The sequence below is a fragment of the Malus sylvestris genome, chromosome 12 (assembly GCF_916048215.2).
Source record: "Malus sylvestris chromosome 12, drMalSylv7.2, whole genome shotgun sequence".
Classification (NCBI taxonomy): domain Eukaryota; kingdom Viridiplantae; phylum Streptophyta; class Magnoliopsida; order Rosales; family Rosaceae; genus Malus; species Malus sylvestris.
This window is the reverse complement of record NC_062271.1, coordinates 22,109,926-22,132,831: the sequence shown is the minus strand read 5'-3', so window position 1 is coordinate 22,132,831 and position 22,906 is coordinate 22,109,926. Positions and strand designations below refer to the sequence as shown.

Here is a 22,906-nt window from a genome sequence, read left to right as displayed (position 1 = left end):
TCTGGTTGAGAAAGGATTCGAAAGTTTAGATTCGAAGGATGATGGTGAATCTGATGGAAAGAAGAAAGAAAAAAAAGGGATCGAGTAGTATTGAGAAGATAACCCTAGTTGAGAGACTGATGAAAGATGCTAAAGCTCTGGGTCTGATTCAAGGAGTTGTTTCAGACGAGATATTTCCCAGAATCTCTCATGAAGAAACCTCAAAAGGTACATGGGATATTCTGCAGCAAGAGTACGATGGTGATAAACAGGTTAGAAGTGTTAAATTGCAAGGTCTTCATAGGGAATTTGAATATACAAGAATGAGAGATGATGAATCACTTTTTGTTTATCTTACAAAATTATTTGATCTGATAAATCAAATGCGGAGTTATGGAGAGGAGTTATCTCGAGAGAGAGTTGTTCAAAAGTTATTGATTAGTTTGCCATCAGCTTATGATTTTATATGTTCTGTTATTGAGCATTCGAAGGATTTGGATGTGATTGAGGTACAAGAAGTAGTAGCCTCTTTGAAGAGTTTTGAGTTACGACTAGATAGACATTCTGAACACAAAACTGAGAAAGCATTTGCTAGTCTCAATGTGAATCCCAAACCAGCAAAATTCACTGGATATCAAAGTGCAAAGTACCATAAGAATTGGAAGGCAAAAGGGAAGAAGTGGGATAACAAACCCACAGATGGTGCTAGAAATCCTTGTAAACATTGTGACAAGTTGCATTTTGGTGAGTGCCGATTCAAAGGTAAACCAAAGTGTTATAACTGTGATAAGTTTGGTCATCTTGCAAGGGAGTGCAATAACAAGAAACCAGTGCAACAGCTCAATTATGCAAATAAGGTAGAATTTACACCCACCATGTTTTATGCTAGTAATCAAACTAATACTAGTGTAAAGGGTTGTGATGATGTATGGTATGTAGATAGTGGGTGTAGTAATCATATGACTGGAATGGAGGATTTACTTGTGGATATTGATAAGAATGTAACTACAAAAGTTGAAATGGGTACTGGACAGCTTGTTGATGTAACTGGTAAAGGAAGTCTTGTAGTTGAAACTAAAATAGGCAAGAGATATATCAAGGAGGTTATGCTTGTGCCTGGACTGAAAGAAAATTTGCTCAGTGTGGGTCAAATGATGGAGCACGGTTATTACTTGGTGTTTGGAGGTCACAAGGTGGAAATCTATGATGACAGTTCATATTCCAACATAGTTGCTAGAGTACCAATGAAGGGAATTTGAAGTTTTCCAATGAAATTACAGTCTGGAATACATATTGCTTTCAAGGCAAATGTATGTTTCTCTACTGCTATGTGGCATAAAAGATTGGGACACTTAAACATGAGCAGTTTGAAATTGATGCAGGAACAAGAAATGGTAGTAGGGTTACCAGAAATCAAAGTAGTTAAAGGAGTATGTGAAGGTTGTGTTCTTGGTAAACAATGTAGAGAAGCATTTTCAAGGGAAGCTACTACTAGAGCATCAATTCCTTTAGAGCTTGTGAATAGTGACATTTGTGGCCCAATGTTGACAACTACAAAAGCTGGAAATAGATATTTTCTCACTTTCATAAATGACTGCACTAGGATGTGTTGGGTTTATTTTTTAAGGCATAAATCTGAAGTTCTCAGTGTGTTTAAAAAGTTCAAAGCTACTGTGGAGTTGCAGAGTGGATATAAGCTAAAGCAGCTTAGGAGTGATCGAGGAGGTGAATACACCTCAATGGAGTTTAACAGGTTTGTTGAAGATGTAGGCATGGAAAGACAACTTACCACTCCATACACACCACAGCAAAATGGTGTGGCAGAGCGAAATAACAGAACCATTGTGGAAATGGCTAAGTGTCTCATGTTAGAGAAGGAAATTCCATTTGAATTTTGGGCTGAGGCAGTCAATACCTTAGTGCATATCCTGAATAGATGTCCAACCAAAGCTTTAAATAAGAAAACACCTTTTGAAGCTTACAGTGGGAGAAAACCTGGAATTAAGCATCTAAAGGTGTTTGGTTCATTGTGTTATGCTCATGTGCCAAGTCAACAGAGACAAAAATTAGATTTGGCAAGCAAGAGGTGTATTTTCTTGGGGTATGGTAGTTGTGAGAAGGGATAGAGGCTCTATAACATTGAATCTGGAAAGGTAACTATTTCTAGAGATGTTGTGTTTAATGAAGAGGCATGTTGGGATTGGAATGCACAGAAGGAAAGAATGGTGAGTATCCAGATTACTGAGATGTCAGAAGGAGAACAAAGCTATGAAGGAAATGCTTGTGATTCTGAAACACAATGTGAAGCTAGTGAGGAGAATGTTGTGCCAAGCTCAGTTACTGAAATATGTGATCAAGAAAGAATGACATGTCTACAGGATATTGATCACACTCCTCTCAAGTATAGAAGTATTGCAGAAATATATGAGAAGTGTAATCTGTGCATTATAAAACCAGAATGTTTTGAAAAAACTGCCAAGGATGAATCATGGCAGAAGGCTATGGAAGATGAAATTTCTATGATTGAGAAGAACAATACTTGGGATCTTGTTGATAGACCATTTGATAAACCAATCATTGGAGTCAAATGGGTTTATAAAACGAAATTAAATCTGGATGGTTCTGTGCAGAAAAACAAAGCAAGGTTGGTTGCAAAGGGTTATTCCAGAAGCCTGGAATCAATTTTAATGAAACTTTTGCACCAGTGGCAAGACTTGACACTGTGAGAACTTTGGTGGCCCTTGCTGCACAGAAGGGATGGAAATTATTTCAGTTAGATGTAAAGTTTGCATTTCTAAATGGAGTGCTGAATAAAGAGGTGTATGTGGATCAACCATCTGGTTTTGTTATACAAGGCAAGGAAGACAAAGTGTACAGGCTCAGGAAAGCTTTATATGGCTTAAACAAGCTCCAAGAGCTTGGTATGAGAAATAAATTCCTATTTTGCAAAGGCTGGATTCCACAGAAGTCCGAGTGAAGCTACACTTTATATCAAGACATCTCATAATGGCATTCTCATTGTGTCACTATATGTAGATGATATTATCTACACAGGAAGTTCAAAGGAGATGATGGCTAAGTTCAAAAGTGAGATGATGAGACAATATGAGATAACTGATCTAGGATTACTTCATCATTTCCTTGGTCTTGGAGTACTTCAGACAGATAATTACATTTTCTTGCATCAAAAGAAATATGCAAAAATTTTGCTTGAGAAATTTGGACTTAGGGATTGCAAGCCTGTTGCAACACCATTAGCTATGAATGAAAAGCTTTCAAAAGTAGATCGAAGTGATCTGGCAGATGAGACTTTGTATAGGCAAATGGTGGGAAGTTTGCTATATTTGACAGCAACAAGGCCAGATATCATGTTTGCAGCAAGCCTATTGGCTAGGTTTATGCACAATCCTACCAAGAAGCATATGGGGATAGCTAAGAGAGTTTTGAGATACATACAAGGCACTATGAACTATGGAGTTGTTTATGAGAATGGAAAATAAGCAGTGTTGGTTGGTTACTGTGATAGTAATTGGAGTGGAATTGAAGATGGCCTGAGGAGTACATCTAGCTATGCATTTAATCTTGGTTCGGGTGTGTTCTCTTGGGCCTCAATCAAACAAAGCAGTGTTGCTCTTTCAACCATAGAGGCAGAATACATCAGTGCAGCAGAAGCCACTACACAGGCCATTTGGCTAAGATTTGTACTCTTTGATTTCGGGGAAGAACAAGCAGAACCAACTCAGTTGTTGTGTGATAATACTTCAGCAATTGCAATATCAAAGAATCCAGTTCATCATCACAAAACCAGACACATTAATCGAAAATTTCATTTCATCTGAGATGCACTTCAAGATGGTGAGATTGATCTGGTATACTGCAAGACTGAAGAACAAGTTGCAGATATATTCACTAAAGCTTTGGCAAGGGATCGATTTGAATTTTTTAGGACAGCTTTGGGAGTGATTCAGCACATCACTTAGAAAGGAGTGTTAGTTTATAAGTGTATATGTTGAAATGTAATAAGAAATCAGTTTTAAATGTCAGCCTTTGCATCATAGTCCAAGTGTGCAGCTAAGATGTAATCTTAGAGTAAGTGATAGTTTATGCCATGTGTCATTACCTTATAGGGTAAATGAATGAAGGGCTAGATTTAGCTGATGTGATGAAGGAATATTCTATTCCTAATTCCTACATGTGCTCAGTGTGCATGTGAATGAAGAGATCATCTCAGTTTTGCTTCTTCTTCAAGCTCTAGCTTTCTCTCTCTAAAATTTCCACTTTCTCTCTCTTAAAACTCTTAATCTCCAGTATTCATAGATTGTTGATTGAAAGAAACTTACATATAAGATAATAGTCTGTATGCTAACAGGTAGGCCATATATATTTATTACTCTAGCCAAGATAAAAGAAGTTGTAGCTATCTTTCTCAAATTTCTGCAACTGAACAAGCTTTGAGTTGGGGATAAAAAGGCACATTTCAGTAGCTAAAGGAATCAAATTTGCTGCTGCCAAAAGCTGATTGAGACCTTGAAATCTGCTGCAACATGTATGTAATTGTGGCACTACTTTCCTTTCCGTTTCATCAACCTTGAAAGAGAGAGCTAGCTAGGGAATACTCATGATGAGATGGTGTAAAGTGTAAGCGAAAAGTTTTGGAAATTAAAACCATAAGACGCTTACCTTGGCGTAGCAAGTTTGGTTTAAGCAAGTTGGGTTGAGCAGTATGCTTCACCATCTGCACCTAAGTTTGAATCCCCCTCTCCGTTGTCCAGAGTAGACTAGAATATCGCTCTAATACTGTAATACTTCACCACTTTTATGTTTCTATTCCCAAAGTTGATAAAAATCTAAAAAAGAAAAAATGTTGAGAATCTTTTAAAAAGATATCTCTAATCCTCCTGAAAAAGCAGTCAAGGAAGAAACATCATTTTCTTTGGTTATAATTGCTTATAGAAGAACATCTTTTTACAAGGCCCTATCATGCAGCAAATTGCATATTTTAACCTATAAATATACTTTCGGAATACATATCTGCTCACTTTAAGAACCACTATAAATACAGAACTCCATCATGCAGATTGGCCTCACACCTCCTTGCTACCAACCAGCTTCTCCTTTAACTACATTTACTTTCTTCTCCGTCTTCTTCATATAGTCAATGACTCGATATTGGGTTAGGATTGGGTAATCTGCATCCTGAGGTTTAGATCAGCACACACGTATTTGTTGTATCTAGTCCTTGGGATGCAGATTACCTTGTCCTTGCCGCCAATGCAAGAAGACTTGTTAAGCTCATGAGTCATTAGGCTACTACTTAATGCATGTTTTTATTCTTTTATGTTCTTGGTCTTTTTGTGTATTTTCAGGTTATATTCCTTACAATATTGCTCAGATGATTCTTTTATGTTCTCTGCAATTGGACTGAGCAGGAGCTCCAAAACATCTATCATTTTACCCGCCGAGGTGCTTCTAGCTTACTGCAGAGGTAGGATTGCTGTGCTGATCAACTTTTCTGTTTGTGGCACGTATCAAATGATGGGATTTTTTGTGGAATGGGGTAATTTTCTAAACAGTAATTCTCTAATGAGAATAATAAGAACATGAACATTCTGTTATGTTTTTTAGAGAACTACTCCTTGCACCAAACAATTTTTTAGCTATTTGCAAACAATTTCAGTAACTTACAGATCTTGAAATTTTATGATATAACCATTTTCAAGTGATGGAGCATCCTTGAAGATTACGATTCAAACTATATACTATTGCCGGACGGAGAAATTTGCTGTATACTTTGTTGACAGGCTGCTTTGGAATTCTGTCAGGAGCTTTATAGGCAGCTGGTTTCCAAAAGCCTGTTTTTTTTCTCTCTCGGTTGCTATCGGACCGCAGATACAAGGATATAGACCGAACTGTCTCACGATGTTCTGAACCCAGCTCACGTGAGTGAGTGGCATGGCAAGAGGGCGAGTTCAAAGTTTGACAGTAATATTTTTTATCGATGTTGTAACTCTATATCGTTACAGGAAAACCTTGTTTTCCCTTGTTGAAGCTGCTTGGAGTGGTATCAAGAAACATGAGCAGAATCTCCCAGTGTGAAGTGCATACTTGACACTTATGACATCAAAACATGCTTAAACTATTGGTCATATCTACGGTCTGGACGAAAAGGAATCGCCGTCATAACAAATTTTCAATCAAATTTCTGTTAAGGTAACAGAACGGAATTATTTTCCTGATTAGTGCTCACAAATTGTATAATTCTTGTATCTTAGTTTGGTCTTAGGATTGAATTCAAATGAACAGGATGTTTTGGCTAATATAAAGTTTCTGAATCCATAAATTGAAAAAAAAATAAATAAACAAATAGAATGGCAACTGGCAAGGCATGATTGATTCGTCCTGTCGGCAGTAGCTGAACACTAAAATAGTTGAGGCATGAAACTGACCATTGTTGATTTGGATTTATGTGAAATTACCCTAGTTCAATAAGATTTGATTTCGTTCAAGAATCGAAAAGCAACTAGCATTTGCCGAGTTCCAACTTGTCTTGGTACTAGTTGACCTTATCACTTTCTGGGCTTTCAATCTGCAGTACTCCCAGCTTCTTCCCTGCTTAGAGTTTTTGCAATCCTTGAACACGAGGAACTCTTTCGTCTCTACATGGAGGCAAATGAAACTTCCACTAAAATGTGTGATGCTGGACCCAAAGTTTTTGCCCACCACACAGTGCCAGGCAGTGCCATAAGCTTCATCAACTTTCTGTTTAGCAGAACGAAGCGTTATAAGCTAGAATTCACAAATAATGTAGCAGATAAGGTAAAAACTCAGTTCTCTTAGCAAACTCGGTTCTCTTAGCAGAGTAAACCTTACATCCAACGGTGAAAGTGAATGTTAATGCAGTTGAATTTGGGTTTGCCACTTCAACTCACGAGGAAAACTTTGGTAGGTTGCCTGACTTTGACAGCTCTCACACCAGGTGTGACTATCGTGTGTAGTTAGAAGGGATTAAAATGTCAAAGACCACATATTTTTGTAAAAGCCACCAACAAATAATGTGGTCGGAGTTCCTTGATACATACTAACCGCACAATTGGGGAAGTGTAACAAAGTAGAAGGGGGAATATATGCTTTAGTATTCACAAGTGAGATTCAGTCTAAAGCAAAACCTTATACCCTATACAAACCAGAAAACAAATAGGAAAATAATAGCACACCAAACCTATAGCATCCCAAGACCTTTTTAATTAATTAACTTAACTAAAAACATTAAGCTTTTTCTCTTAACAGAAAGGAAGTGGTACCCCTTTAAAGATGCTATTTGGACCCAAAAGTGGTAGCTGAGATCGGCTACTTATGAAAATATTATCCAAATATATTGTATTAAATTGGGGTTTAAGCTAAATCACTGCCATTACACCTTGCTGAAAAAGTTAGCGTTTGGATCCTAATTAATCTCGGTCGTCTTGTGACAATAATTTAATCACATAATTAGATGTGATGACAATCAAAAAACCACTTTTGCAATCCTTGTTTTCTGCTGTTGAAGAATAATATCTTACATAAACAAGAAGTAAAGATTATTTAATTTTGCGGTGCAGTCCTGTGCTTAAGAGCAATGGACTCATCCCTTCTGCACCTCCGTAGTTTGGTCTATATTAAATTAAAATATAACTCGAATAGACAAGTTTTTCGGATAAAAATAATTGAAGCTGTTTGATATAATGAGCAACGGATCGGAAATCAGAAACTTCATAGAGATCAAGAGCGTTGTAAGCCAACTCAATGGCATGGCTCTGCATGTCATCTGGCATATCTGTTTCCCGCACCTCAGCGTTTCCTTCCATCATCTTTGTCAGCAATGGCAGTGAAGATATTTCTCTGCAGAAGCTTCTAACTATCAAATATATAGTGTAAACAGTAAAGAAAAAAAGGATTGGATTAAGTGGAGGAGGTTTAAAGTTCGTTGAAAATGATTAAGTTCGTTTTGCTCAATCACCTTTTATCACGTTAGTTTGTGAAGGATGAAAACCACCTATGTAGCATCCTACTTCGAGAATTTAAGTATTATATACGTCATTGGTGTAAGATCCCACATCACCTAGGGGTGAGGATTATGTAAGCCTTATATGTATATTTCTATCTCTACCTAGCATGAGGCATTTTGAGAGCTCACTGGCTTCGGGTTCCATCGGAACTCCAAAGTTAAGCGAGTTCGCGCAAGAGCAATCTCATGATGGGTGACTCATTGGGAAGTTCTGCTCACGTGAGTTCCCAAAAACAAAACCGTGAGGGCGTGGTTAAGGCCCAAAGCGGACAATATCATGCTACGGCTGAGTCGAGCCCGGGATATGGTGGGGGCCTGGGCCAGGATGTGACAACTGGTTTTATCCAAGGTTTTAAAAAACACTAGGCGCTAGTCGGGCGATGGGTTAGGGCCTAGCGCCTAGGCGGATTTAAGTAAATCTATTGTATTTCATGTAAATAAGTGTCTGTTTATCATAAAGTATTGGAACATAATAAAAATATAGGGAGCAAACATATAACGTGTGTTTATTTAAGTGTTAAATAAGTTTCTTACTAACATGTTTAAAAAAACTAGTGCAGATTCTTGAAATATAGTTAAAGTATTGATCTCTATATATAAATCTTCCAAATAATTACACAATATATTATTTAATAGTGAAGTGGGTAATTGTTTTTATTATAATTTATAACTTATAAGCCCAAGTAGTAATTACATAATATATTATTTAATAGTGAAGTGGGTAATTATTTTTATTATAATTTATAACTTGTGGAAATCAATTAGATAAGATAAGGGGAGTTGGTAGTGGAAATCAATCAGATAAGGGGACATTGGTTTTGACGCCTTGGAAATTAGGAGGCTTTTCCCATTTCCTCTTCCAATCTTCCTCTACTTCTTCTTTGATTAATTGCTCCGCCTATTTCTCCATCGTCTTCTCCGCCTAATTCCCCATCTTCTTGAGCTGCAAAATTGCCCAAAACCTAGTCTAGCGCATCAAAGATCCTCAAAAACGTTACCGGCTTCAGTGAAGAAATCCGAAGAGTCCAGGTCAAATTTTTGGTTTTTTTTTTCAAGCAATTGCACTGTTTTTCCTTCTATTGGTCTCTCTCTCGCTTTCTTTTCCCTCACTCTCTCTCGCTCTCTCTGTCTCTTTCAGATTTTATGTTGTCGCCCTCTTCTACGATGTGTAGTGAAACACCGACGTGTAATTTTTTTACAGAACTGCCAAGTTGCTGCCGAGACCGCCTAGCCCGTCCAGTCAGCCACCTAGACACCGCCTAATACCCTTGCCGATTTATTGAACGTTTTTTGAAAAATCACGGCGGCGGTCCAACGTCCAGTGCCTAAGCGCCACTTAGGCGACCGCCCTAACCGCGTTTTAGAACACTAGTCTTATCCTTGTAAGAATTACCCATAATAACGAAGTCATGCTATTATAGTGACCCAACATGAGCGTGGTAAATGGGTTGCATATGTAAACTCAAGAATCGAAAAGCTGGAATCCACTAGTTTAGAGAGAAAAGTTTAAAGGTTTTTATTTATTAATTAATGATCTTGAATAATGTTGATTACAATAGAAATCATCAGGTTTAAATACACTTAATTCGACCATTGGGAAGTTGAGAGGAGTCTTAGGAAATGTATAAGAAGTAAAACGTACGTAATTGACCCAAATCTTATCCTACATTAGACTCGTCCACTTGAAAAGAACTCGTGTCATGCCCCGATCCCGACATACGTTCAGAATCAACGCGTGACGTCACCAACTATCCGTAAATCTAACATACATCGCCTTTGGGATATGTACAAAGCATAGCTCAAGATTCGAATCTCATAGTATTTTGCGTACACTTTATGGCTGCATCTAACCTCCTCGTTAAACTGCCTACGTACCCTCAATAGAGATCAAGTCATTCATAGTTCACCTTACACTACACTCGAACAATCATCACATAATTTACTTTATTTTCAACATGATACCTCCATCCATCACATGTAACATATCAAATAACCAACGAGGCACTGTATTATTCTCAAGCCACATTGATCAACCAAAATAATCATAATAATAACAATCATATCCAACGTCATTCCACAATCCTATCAATTAATCAATTCATGTATCAAAGATGCACAATTTTGACTTTTAACTATGTTAGTCCATCAATGAGATAACATATCATTTCATGAATTTAATTAAAGAGCTATATATAATTTCGTACTTGAATTTTGAGTAGTAACATGGTATATAAATTCACAAGGTCTATTGTGGGTAATTCCCATTCACTTGAATCTAGGGTTCTAGACTAACCTTATGGAAATGAGCAACAACAAGGATTCTGGATCACTCAACGGAATCCAACAACATTCTGGACCACTCAATGGAACCAAAATATCAAGTAGTTTCTCGTAATCTACCCAGACCTGTCACATGTAAAATCAATGCCTGCATCATGGGAATGGTATATTGGGCAAATCAGACACTCGGATAAGTTGTGAAGCTCAGGTGAGTGACAATAATACAAGTATGTGATATTCAATAAAAACATGCCATCGATCACAATCTATAAACATCAAGTATAGAATGATGCTTTATGAAATCATAATCAAGTCGCTGAAAACATCGAAGGAGTCACCCAGACATCCAACGGCTTTTCTAATTCAAACCATAAGATTCTCAAAAATCATCATTCGTATGTACATTAGAAACTAGGGCTAGAGGGACTCAGTTCGGCCGAAGCCTATATAAGTAACCAAACAGGAAATGGCCCCCCAAAACGGATTAACCAAGCAGAGCCATCCTTGAGAAAGTAACCAAGTAGGCAGTGACCCCCCAATGCGGATTGTTTATACCATACTTGACCAATCCCGAAACTACTGAGCACCGGTCAACGTTATACCGTCAAGGACCCAGAATAGTTTCCCTCCAACCAGGAGGCCAATCACAGCGCGACACGTGTCAACATCAGAAGCCAATCATAATGCGACACGTGTCAACATCATAAGTCAATCACAACACGACACGTGTCAATGTCAGAATGAAACTAGAAACTCTCTTCTATAAATAGAGATCATTCTTTCACAATATTTCCTAATGTCATTTATACTAAATCATTCACTAGTACTCACTAAAGGAGAGCTTGAACCTATGTACTTGTGTAAACCCTTCACAATTAATGCGAACTCCTCTACTCCGTGGACGTAGCCAATCTGGGTGAACCATATACATCTTGTGTTTGCTTCCCTATCCCTATCCATTTACATATTTATCCACACTAGTGACCGGAGCAATCTAGCGAAGGTCACAAACTTGACACTTTCTGTTGTACCAAAGTCCTCACCGATTTTGTGCATCAACACGGATTAACCAAGCAGAGTCACTCTTAAATACGTTAGGAAGTGATCACCCAACACGGATTAACTAAACATGATCACTCTCTAAGTATATATGGCCATAAGGATTGCCCAGCGCGGATTAACCAAGCACGATTCATAAATAGTATAGTCCCCCAACGCGGATTAACCATGCAAGACCACTAGTGACCTCCCAACGCGGATTAATCAAGTAGAGTTACAGCTACAGAACTATTAGGTAGTGATCACCCAAAGCGGATTAACCAAGCATGATCACCCCTAAGTATAAATGGCCATAAGGATCACCCTACGCGGATTAACCAAGCACAATCCATAAATAGTATGGTCCCCCAACACGGATTAACCAAGCAGGACTATCCATGTACGGTTACATGGTGTAGACTCGGTGTCACTTAACCCTGTGACATTAGGGTAACGGTCCCCTACTAGCCCTCAGTTTAATAAGCATTTCAATATGCACTTCAAATCACTTTTTCACAAATATTTCCAATCCATGAATCAAATCACATTTGATAAAAATAGATCGATGGCCAATTATAAAAATCACATTTTAATAGAAAACACATTTATAAAACCAAGCCATATCCACAAAAGATGCTAATATAAGAAAACAAGGTATAACCATATCACACATATATTAAAGTCACTCACTAAGATAAGTCCGCAAAGCCTCACTGAGTCTCTAGTAATACAAAAGGTTTAAGACCTATTGACCAAAAGTCAACTCTCAGTCAATGGTGGGGTCCACACCCTAGCAATTTAATCCGAAAGATCCGCACATAATATTCTGGATCCGTGACTTCCTAAGGTCTGCATACTAAAATTTAATTACGATCCAACGGTTGGATCTCTGCCAATCACAAATTCAAGTGGCGATCAACGTTTTATTTTACGAACTTACAAATCCAATTCAAGAATATCCGTATGTCAGATTCTCGATCCGTAAGTTTCTATAGTCCTCAAATATTACGTGCTATTACGCATTAAATTTTGGTGATGATCCAACAGTTGGATCATCGATTCATATAATGTCCAAGTGGCGGTCTCTATCAAAACTATAGTCATACAACGAGATTTCGTCAATCGAATGTCACATATGGAATCAGGGTATCCAAAATAGTCTATGAGGGGTAGGTGAGGTCTCGGCCCACACGCCGCTGCATGTGGTGGCCAACCATCCTGACTTGCTAGAAAATTCAACTATTTCCAGAAATTACAAAATTTTACAAGCATGTAGATCTCAGTGAGGGGAGCAATTTTCCTCAAACCCGCCGGAACCCTAGAAAAGGGTGTGCTTCGATTTGACTTCCATACGAACTCTTACACCTCCACCAATGCTTGGGCTTTGTTCCTGGGGTTGAGAGCAACCTTTTGGTGGTAGTGGTGGTGGTCGGGACCTTCGGAATTGGTGTGTCTCGCCGGAACACCCATGGACCCAATGGGTTCCGTTCCTCCCAAAATCGGGCCTAATCGAAGTGGTTTTTGGGTGAGAGTGAAAGAGAGAAGGCTAGGGAGTTGTTAGGTAGGAGTGGAAGGTTGTGAATCACAAAAAAATGGACGGAAAACCCGTCGGAAATGTCTACCCGAACCGAGTCGGGTTGTTGGGTAACGGGTCAAGAGGAAAAGCCTTGGTTGGATGCCACTCACCTCTCTCCTTTCCCTCCATGATCTCTCCCCTCATTGGTTCCCCTATTCCCTTCTTTCTCTCCCGCAAGAGAGATTTTTCATTGTGACTGGTACACGGAATGGTACACCACGTGTCATTATACAAATTGTGGGATATGTGTGCTAAAAAGTTAATAGCTTAAAAAATAAAATTTCCCACCACACCTATTAAAACACGTGGTGTACCACTTGTATTCCCATCACAACTAAAAATTTCTCCTCCCGCAACCCCTTCTTTTTCCTCTTCCCTTTTTTTTCCTTCCTCCCCCCTGTTGGTCTATCTTCCTCCTCCTCTGTTTATTTTTCCTTGCTGCCATTTGGCAGCTCCCCTCCTCCTTTTTTATTTTTATTTTTTTTAGGAAACTTCTAACATCCATAACGTTTCCTTTCTTATTCTGGTTCACAAACAGCCTTCGCCTATGCGTTCGTGGGTCGAAATCTATTTGAAAACATTAATTGTGATCTCGAAAGGTCAACGAATTTTAAAGATTAATTACGAAAATTCAAACCCGATAACTATTCGATTTAATTCCCAAAATTTACGGAATTAAAATTAACTAATAAAAATAATGTAAACATGAGATACGAATTTGAATTACGAGATACGTAATGAATAATGAAATTCCGGGGACGGGATTTCACAACTCAACCTTGAGTTCTCCTTGAAATGATCTTGATAGCTAATAGACAACACCCTTGTTAAGCAAATAAAATTTTCAGCTCGAGATGCCCGACTTTTAGGCCCTGTTTGGCACACCATATAAGACATTGGATAGTACAAATAATACGGTGTACGGTGTTTGGACTAAATAGGCACCGGATTAAATAATACAGGCCTACCTTTTTTACACGGTGTTTACCCGCTTGCTTATACCGTCCAAATTCACGGTATAACTTAGTCGGGCTCGCTCTCGCTTCCTCTCTAGAGGCACTCTTCCGCTCCATGCGCTCTCTTTTCCTCTCCAGAGGCACTCTTGCTCTCATCCCAGGTTCATCTTTTCAGTTTTCTTCTTCTGGGATTCCACCCCTCCCTCTATTCTTCCCCCTCCTATTTTTCTTGCAATTTTTTTTTTCAATTGATTGAATCTAGTTATTATTTTCTCTCTAATTATGCAATTGATTATGTAATTTTGTGTTTTAATTAGAATTTTTGAATTTTAGGGTTTGCTATTGGGGTCGAATTTAGAGTTTGTAGTTGGTGTTGAACTTTAATTAGAATTTTAATGATTGGGTAGAGTGGGAGTGTGCAGGTTCACTTACGTAAACAAAACTTTGTCTCTGGCTCAGCTCCCGTTTCACTCGCTGTCTCGCAGTCACAACACAACCATACAGACAACTGGGTAAGCCAATTTCTCTTCGCTCTTGTTCTCTCTCTCTCCATCACCGTCTATGCCCTGAAAATTAGATCCCAATAAAATGCTGTTCTTCTCAGTTTTTGCATCACTCCCTCTCAGCTTTTATCCATTTTTTAATTTCCGACTAATTTAGTCAGTACTATCCGGTGGCTATTTATCATATCCGACAGAAATAGTCAGTACAATCCAAACTGCCAAACAGGCCTTAGTGTACTCAAGTGAAATAATCATGAAATTAATTCCATAAAAAATATTGAAATATGTCAATCGATGATAAAAAATTTCTCTCTCCAATTTTCTTGTTTGGTCAAGCATGGAGTTAAACTCCAACTTATTAAATTGTTGATTATCCAAAGTTATAACTATTTCAGTTACCTATATTTTCAATTTCTTGAGTCTCAACTTTTGGGTTGTCAAGGGAGATCTTCTTCAACAAGATTCTCAACAAGCAAAATTACTTGTTTTTTCTCTTCTATCTTGACCTCCACCGTTTCTTGGCATAATGAATTATCAGTGTCCATCATTTTAGCTTCTTTTCTAATGATTGCTTGACTCCTTTCCAAATACAATTTCTATAAATCGGAAGAAAGAATTGCTTAACAATAAGTCGGTTCAACCAACACCAGAAAGCCTTCAATGCAATCATTTTCCAGAAAAATAAGAATATCTTCAAGATCAACTTGATGAGGTTGGCTATGGGCGAATCCATAATGTGTTCCCCTTCAATATTTGGTACTCCCTTACGAACAACGTGGCTTAGGATTTTGCTTCTCCCATGATCGATTGCCATTAGTTAAAGACAAATCCATGTTCTGATACCAATTGACTCGTCACAAGAGTTGTCAATGGGATACAAACGTAAACCCAAGAATTAGAAGGCTGAAATCCACCCGTTTAAAGAGAAAATCTCAAAGGTTTTTATTTTTTTATTAATTCATGAATGATGATTATATAGAAGCCATAAGCCTTACATAGACTTAATCCAACCCTGAAATGTTTTTTTTTAATTTTATTAATTCATGAGTGATGATTATATAGAAGCCGTAAGCCTTACATAGACTCAATCCAACCCTAGGAAAGTTGAGGAGAGTATTAGGGAATGGAAAATAAGTAAATCAAACGTAAAACAAAAAGTCCGATTTTTATTACAAACTTCAAAATGCAATTTTCAAAGTCTAAACCATCGTTTTTGGCTTTAAACATGATGGGCTTGTTCTGCTTGCAATTCTCTTCAAAACAACATATTATACACTCAATTCTGGCATCAAAATATTCTTGCTACATTTTTTGCTGCGGTATCAATTTAATCTAATATTCCCAACTTTAATTCTTTTGTTCCAGAATCTGAGAAATGATCTGAAATTTCATCACGATTAATCTGTTGATCACCTCTGAGATGATACACATTGTACAGTTGATACTGTCGGATTCGGCTAAGCTAGCCCTAAACAAAAACTAATCAATCTGCACAAAAACATAATTATTATCCCCCTCTAAAGAAAACACCTAGTTTTCAAGTTCCCACTTCAGCAGTTGATTCAAATTTCAAAAGAAAGAAAACTGTGGTAGTTGAATCTTTGCTCACGGAGTTAAATACAACTGTGTTCTTTGAGTCTTTGCTCACAGATTCAAGAGTGCCTGGACCGGAGCAGGAAGACACTGAGTTCTTGACTCGGACACTGATCCGGGTTAATCAGATGAAACGACTCCGAGTCAGCGCTTCCCACCACGTGATCGTAATTCGCCCTCATGTACATCACCTCCTGATGCGACTCCGCCTCCGACCCAAGCGCGAACCCAGCCGGCATTACCCCGGCTCCGACCGTCATCGACTGCATCAGCTTCAGCATCAATTTCACCTTCTCGCTCGCTTTTCTTCTCGCCGCGAACCCGAATTTGCGGCCGTTGATGTGAACGGTCCAAATGGGAACGGTCAGGAGCGAGCAATCAATGAGCTGGGGCCGGTCCGACTCGTTGCACTCGAGTGTCACGCGGACGAGCCCCAATTGCATCTCGTTGACGAGCTGGTGGGTCGAGACCGAGAGCTCGAGGAGGAGGGTGGGTTTGGTGGAGCGGCGGTCGTGCTGGATGCACAACCACACGTGCCCGCGGCGGTGGCCGAAGATTGTGCCGATGACCATGGATTTCGAGGGGCGGGGCTGCTGGGGCAGAACCACCGAGACGACTTCGTTTTGGGGGGTGGGCGAGGTGGAAGATTGGGAATCTTGGTCCTGGGGATCTAGGGCTTTGGCGGCGGCGGCGTTGATGTCGTCCAGGTCGTTGCGCAAGGAGGTGCTGAGGCGTTTCTTGGGGGCGGCGGTGGCGGAGCGGGTGGATTTCGCGGAGGTAGGGGAGAAGCAGGGGAGAAGAAATCGATGGAGGGCGTTGATCTTGGTCATGGTTTTTGGATAATTCGATCGGATTCTTGGGAGTTGGGGCTTTAGGGTTTCGAATTCCAAACGTTGAGAGGTTGATTCTTTTGGGTTTTAGGAATTTGAGAGGAAGGGGTCTCCGAGAGGTTTTGGGAGTCTGGTGGTTTACGGTGGGTGCAGAGAGAGATATATTTATATACGGAGACTGCGCGGGAAAAGTATAGAAGTGCTAATAGCCGTTGCAAGCGAAGCCTTGCAGAAACATGACACGTAGCCTAGCCAGCCTTTCGCCTCGTGTAACTAAGGAAATATGTGCCGTCAAGTCCAGTTGGTTAGAGTAGTGTACAACTTCCATTGCAATCGATTCTGGATTTACGTCTTTGTGCATTGGAACAATTAGATGTCGTATTGCCACAAATGTTAAGGTTTCGACATTTTTGGTTGGGGATTTAATTTTTAACAACTGGATCTTTGTTTGTAATTTCATTATTAACTTTTTTGACGAAAATGTCACTAGCGGCATGTGCGTCCGACAATTTTATTTGGAGGAACAATAATTTTCATTGGTTTAATCAGGTCTCGTAGTTTGACTTGGATTTTAATTTATTCTCCATAATTTCATTGTTTCAATCAGGTCTCATAGTAACAATTAGTTGCAACTTTTTATTTAATATAAGTGATATTATTTAATATAAGTGATAGTAGAAGAGGGCGAAATCCAACCCGAGACATCAAATACAAAAATTATATTTTTTTGGATGAACTGCCAATTTAGTCATTGAATTATCATCTTAGTGAAAATTAGGTTTTTAAATAATTTTGTTTTGAAAAAAATCAGTCCTTGAATTGTAAAAATATGCCAAATTACATCCCTAATATTATATTTGAAGCTACTACATTAAATTTTCCGTCAATTTAAGTCTCGTTACTTGCATGTGATACACATTGGAGGGTAGATTGATAGTTTTTCATAAAGAAATAGTGTATGGAGTTAACATTAGAGGGTAAATTAGACGTTAGATTCGCAACCTATATGAAATGTTAAGGGCTTAAGTTGATGAAAAATTGGAGGCGAGAAAATAACGATATTACACTCTATAAGTTGACAAAAAATTAGATAAAATAGCTTTGGACATAATAGTAAGGATGAAATTAGTATTTTTTTAATGAATTTAGGGACTTATTTTACTAAAAAAATAATTTAGGGACCTAATTATCACTGAAATGATAGTTCAGGAACTAAATCGGCACTTCACCCTATATTTTTAACTAATTGACCTACACGATTCTTAGAGCATCTCCAAAGAAAATGTCAATTTTAAATTTGACATCTTTAAAAGTGTAGTTAGACTAGTATAATAGTTTAGGTAACTATTATGAATAGTTTTAATAAATAAACATAAATCAAGAGAATGCATTTTAATTAGGGCCGATCCAAAGATTTTTGAGGCCCGGGGTAGTGCCAAAAAATGTGCCCTAACTTCATATAAGAAAATTATTTATTTCACACGTAAGACATCGATAAATTTATACTTAGAAAAACAATTCAAACTCAATAATTTAGAAACACAGAAAGACTAATTAATTTTGAATCGAGAGAAAGAAACCAAAAAATTCCGAGCATACAAGTAGATAGACAATACCGTGGCAGTCATCGTTTGCCTAGTAGTTATACCTTGTGTTACACTCAATAGGGTTGGTCCAGAGAATTTTGAGGCCGGTGTGATGCCAAAAAATGTGCCATAACTTCATATAAGAAAATTATTTATTTTCACATGTAAGACATCAATAAAATTATACTTAGAAAAGCAATTCAAACTCAATAATAAACACAGAAAGACTAATTTATTTTGTATCCAGAGAAGGAAACAAAAAAACTCCGAGCTTACATGTAGATAGACGATGAGTTTTGTTTTCCATCTGAACTTTTAAAGTGCTTTTGTATAAATCGTGAGGTGTTTTTTCCTTTTTACTAAACCTTGTCAATATGAGACTAAAAAGATAATGATGTTTTCGAGTCTTTAATTAATATGTATAAGTAATGAATTGGCACTAAATTAAACATTTTGATGACACGTCATATGATTTGCAAATTTGCTCTACGTATTACTCTTTATAGAAGATTAGACTTGAATTCAAACGAATATTTAAAAATAGCAACCCACATAGCTAATAGCTAGTAACTAAAAATAAATTATCCAAACAAATATTCATAAAAATTGAAAAGAATAAACACGCATATAGCATTTTGAACTTAGGAAATCTTGTAAATTTTAAACAACAAAAACCATTGCTTCTAATTAAACTTCTTGATCATTTAACCAACTTTTATAAATTTATACTCTTATGAAAAGAAATCTGTAAAAATTTAAAAATAAATATGCACATGTAGTGTTTTGAACCCAAGACCTCTTCATTATCATCAAATGACAAGACCACCACTTCTAATTAAATTTCTTTGTCATTAAACCAAATTTTATAAATTTATACTCTTATAAAAACATGTATAAATATACCGCCCTAATAATTTTGGTGCCTCGAATTTTTTTGGGCCCTAGACGGTTGCCCTGCCTGCATTGGGCATGGGCCGGGCCTGATTTTAATAATCAATTAGTAAAATACTAGCAAAAATTGCCCGCGAGATGTTGCGGGTTCCAAATGCAACCAGTTCTTGCAATCAGTAAATATGGTTGAGAAGTTGTCAATAGTAAAAAAAACATGTTGGCCAGGATAGTCAAATTTTATTAATTTACTCCAAATGACTTCAACTTCTCTAAAAGGTTTGCTTCTAGACTCTTACATATCACTCAATACTTTTTTTTGTTAAATGGCCCTAAACTCTGTAAAAAAATTAGGCAACTCTAATTAACAATTGCTAATCAAACTGGAAAAACAACATAGTGAGCTTCAACTGTGTTCAAACATCTAAATCAATAGATTCAAAGGTCTTGATATGCATTATTGTTCAAACATCTGAATCAATAGATTCAAAGGTCTTTGATATGCATTATTAACCAAAGGCATCCATTACATTTTAATAAAAATTTCCCTAATGGACTGCAATGAAGATACAATTTGAAAGATCAAATTCAAACATTGGAGCACTCCAGCACTCAAGCAATTTAGATAATGCTTGAAAGGTGAAATTCACACTAAAACCACTCTGCAACAGATTCACATGAGTCGCAGTAGGAACTTACTAACCAAAACTTTACCACAACCAACCGCTAGGTCCTCTCCATTAGTTAGGTAGATTTTACGTAGCTGCATTGACATTGAAATAAGGGAAATAAATCAGTAATCTTAATTTTTTTAAGGAACTCAAAACTATTTCCCAACTTGCTTGTTTTCCTTGCATTAAAAATTATAAGCACAGAGGGGAATGGATATGTCCCAACAAATAATGCAAAAATCAACAATAAAGAATTTTAAATAATTTTTGTGGTTAATGTGTATAGCAAGTGCATTAGAAAATCAAACCTTGAATATAATACAGCGAACATGGCTCTGTGAGTAACCCACCTCAAGCACGATGGAACTCTGATGTGACTGTCGCATCATGCCACCTATAGAAGTACCAATTGATAAAGAGTCAATATTCGAGAAGTTTATCTCACAATTATTTGATTTAAACCGATTCTTTTCATATGGTTCATCACATAAGGGGTTTCTGAGTAATCCAAGCAATTAAGCTATTGGTAGGATTTGGAGATAAATCTCAAAACGGTTTGCAATTCAATGACAACTTAAGGGGCTTAAAGGGAAGTAGTGGTACTGGTGATATTAGGATACAATAATAAAAAAAGCATTGAAATGCTTAGCTTTTTGTTTAACACATTTTTCTTCGTTAGAGAAGAGAGGCAAGGGAAATCAATAGGAACAGTCTGATAGGTTCTAAGTTTTAAACATACATACATACATACATATATATACATACATACATACATACATATATATATATATATATATATATATATATATATATATATATTATACACACACACACACACACATACCGATATTCATTGACCATAAAGTATTACATGCAACTCAAAAACTAAAATAAGAGAGACTTGGTGGAAAACCCGAAATCCCTCACTCAAAAAACTCAATGCGCAATTAGATCATCAAGCTTCATGTCATATTGTTTTTCGTTTAAGAAAACCTTTTTCCAGTTCAAGTAATACCAATTTAAGTTTAAATACCTTAAATATTCACAATACATAATTTGGAAATAGAAAAAACATAAACATAATCATACCTGGAGAGTGATGGCAAAAGTATTACATCAGCCAGAAAAACCTTGCAAAGAACAAAGATTCCACAAAATCAGTATATTAGCACTTCCTGCAAAACCTCAAAATCAAAAATTAGAAAAATCAAATTTGATAACATAATACAAATTCGTATCTGTTAGAGTAGACTCCATTTAAATTAGAATAATTAGGTTTAGGATAAATACCCAAATAGTTCTACTTGATTTGGTCCTTGCTGCAAAAATGCAGGCATGGTGTTATGCGCAGTAGACTTTTTCTTGCCGGTCCAACAACGACCACTAACACAGCAGGCACAATTAAAAGGTCCACCATTTCTCCAATAAAAAACCTACTTTACACAAATTTTTTGAATTATAATCAAAATAATTAGATTAAATGCAAAATTAAAACTCATATGAGAAAATGAAATTGAAATTAACCGAAACCCTAATTGAATTGAAGCCCTTGTTAAAAAAAAGCCTCACTGATATTGAAATTAAACAAAACCCTCCCTGATTTTGAAACCTCAGACTTAGAGTCTCATACCTTAAATTTGAGCATTGAACCTGAGATACAAAGCCATGAAGATTGGTAATAACGGCGTGGTCCGTTTCGCTTGAGTCCGGCAAGAAACAGTTCGCCGGAATTCCAACACCCAAAAACCTGGCTGCTTGATACTTGAAATCGAGTTTTTGATTCGAGGGTTTAGATTAAGTGTGAGAGATTGTGGAATTAAATTTGCTGGTTTGAGGGTTTGAGGGCTTGAGGGGTTTTGCGGTGGCTGTGAGCGAGAGAGAAAGGAAGCAAGGGTTGATGGCAGTGAAAAGGTAAACGGAATAGAGAGATGAGGAGAGGAGAGAAGAGAAGACCACAAAGAGAGAAATGGAAACAGAAGGAAATATCGGGAAGAAAGTCTGAGCGGTGACTTCGAGTGGTTTGGGAGTGAGGTGCTTAAAAAAAAAGCATCTATGAAAAAAAGCTGTGAGGGTTTTAGGTGTTTGGTAAACTGAAAAAAAAGGGCTTATTTTGAAAGCTGCTGTGAGAATAAGCTGAAATCAAATAAAAAAGCTGAAGCTGCTATTTGCAGCTTTGGAAAACTGGTTTTTTTTTAAAGCACACGGAGCTACAGTGCTCCTTTAATGAAAAGACCCACTATCAGACTGCTTTTTTTTTTTTTTTCCAAAAGCACTTTTACAAAAAAGTTTACCAAACACTCTGCTGATTTATTTCACAGCCGCTTATTCTCACATCAGCTTTTTTTCAAAGCACAGCAATACCAAACCAGCCCTTCGACGATAATCGACGCGTGGCCAAGAAAGAAAGAAGCGGAAGCCGAAAGAAACATCGAGAAAATGAAACAAAAACAGAGGGTTAAACTATGAGTGACCCGTGGTAAAAAAGGGAAAAATCGGAATTTTGCTGTACCAAGCAAACAACAAAACTTGGGAGTGAGAAGAAAACAAAGGGCATTTCCGTCACTTCATTGTTCACGAAAAGTGAAAAACAGTGATTGGGGGAACTAGGTTTTAGTATATGTATAATTTGAAGGTGCTGCCAAATTGGCAGCAAGGTTGAGGGTTGCCAATTTTGGCAGAAAGGGTGAGGGTTGCCAATTCATATGTCACATCAGATTTTTCTTTTAAATTGGAAAATATTATTACTGATTTTTTTTACTGTTAGTGTTGATTTTGACACTTTAACATCTTCTTTAAAAATACTGTTAACAAATTGTTGATTACAATTAATAAAGTAAAAGAAATTCATGGAGTCTTGTAGGCCTCTCCAAAGGATGCAAGCCCGGGATTATAGCTAGTACTGCAGCCTTACACAGTTACACTGGTTGGACCAGGCGGAACATGGGGCCGTATCTCAATGAAG

The 22,906-nt window shown here is 37.5% G+C and overlaps 1 protein-coding gene, 2 long non-coding RNA genes and 1 pseudogene across 3 annotated transcripts; 1 reads left to right on the top strand and 3 right to left on the bottom strand.

Moving 5' to 3' along the window:
* The first annotated feature begins 5,257 nt into the window (after nt 1–5,257).
* LOC126593989 (uncharacterized) lies at nt 5,258–6,302 on the top strand. Its single transcript, XR_007613091.1, has 2 exons — nt 5,258–5,464; nt 5,802–6,302. It is a non-coding gene; the product is annotated as an uncharacterized LOC126593989 (long non-coding RNA).
* Nucleotides 6,303–6,407: 105 nt separating this feature from the next.
* LOC126593988 (uncharacterized) lies at nt 6,408–7,826 on the bottom strand (annotated as a pseudogene).
* Nucleotides 7,827–15,902: 8,076 nt separating this feature from the next.
* Nucleotides 15,903–16,906, bottom strand: LOC126594527 (protein MIZU-KUSSEI 1-like). Its single transcript, XM_050260880.1, has one exon. It carries the CDS (start codon nt 16,797–16,799, stop codon nt 16,029–16,031), a length of 771 nt encoding a protein of 256 aa, XP_050116837.1. The 5' UTR covers nt 16,800–16,906; the 3' UTR covers nt 15,903–16,028.
* Nucleotides 16,907–20,183: 3,277 nt separating this feature from the next.
* On the bottom strand, nt 20,184–21,953 carry LOC126593924 (uncharacterized). Its single transcript, XR_007613060.1, has 3 exons — nt 21,575–21,953; nt 21,034–21,119; nt 20,184–20,338 (listed from the first exon to the last, which is right to left on the bottom strand). It is a non-coding gene; the product is annotated as an uncharacterized LOC126593924 (long non-coding RNA).
* Nucleotides 21,954–22,906: the final 953 nt, after the last annotated feature.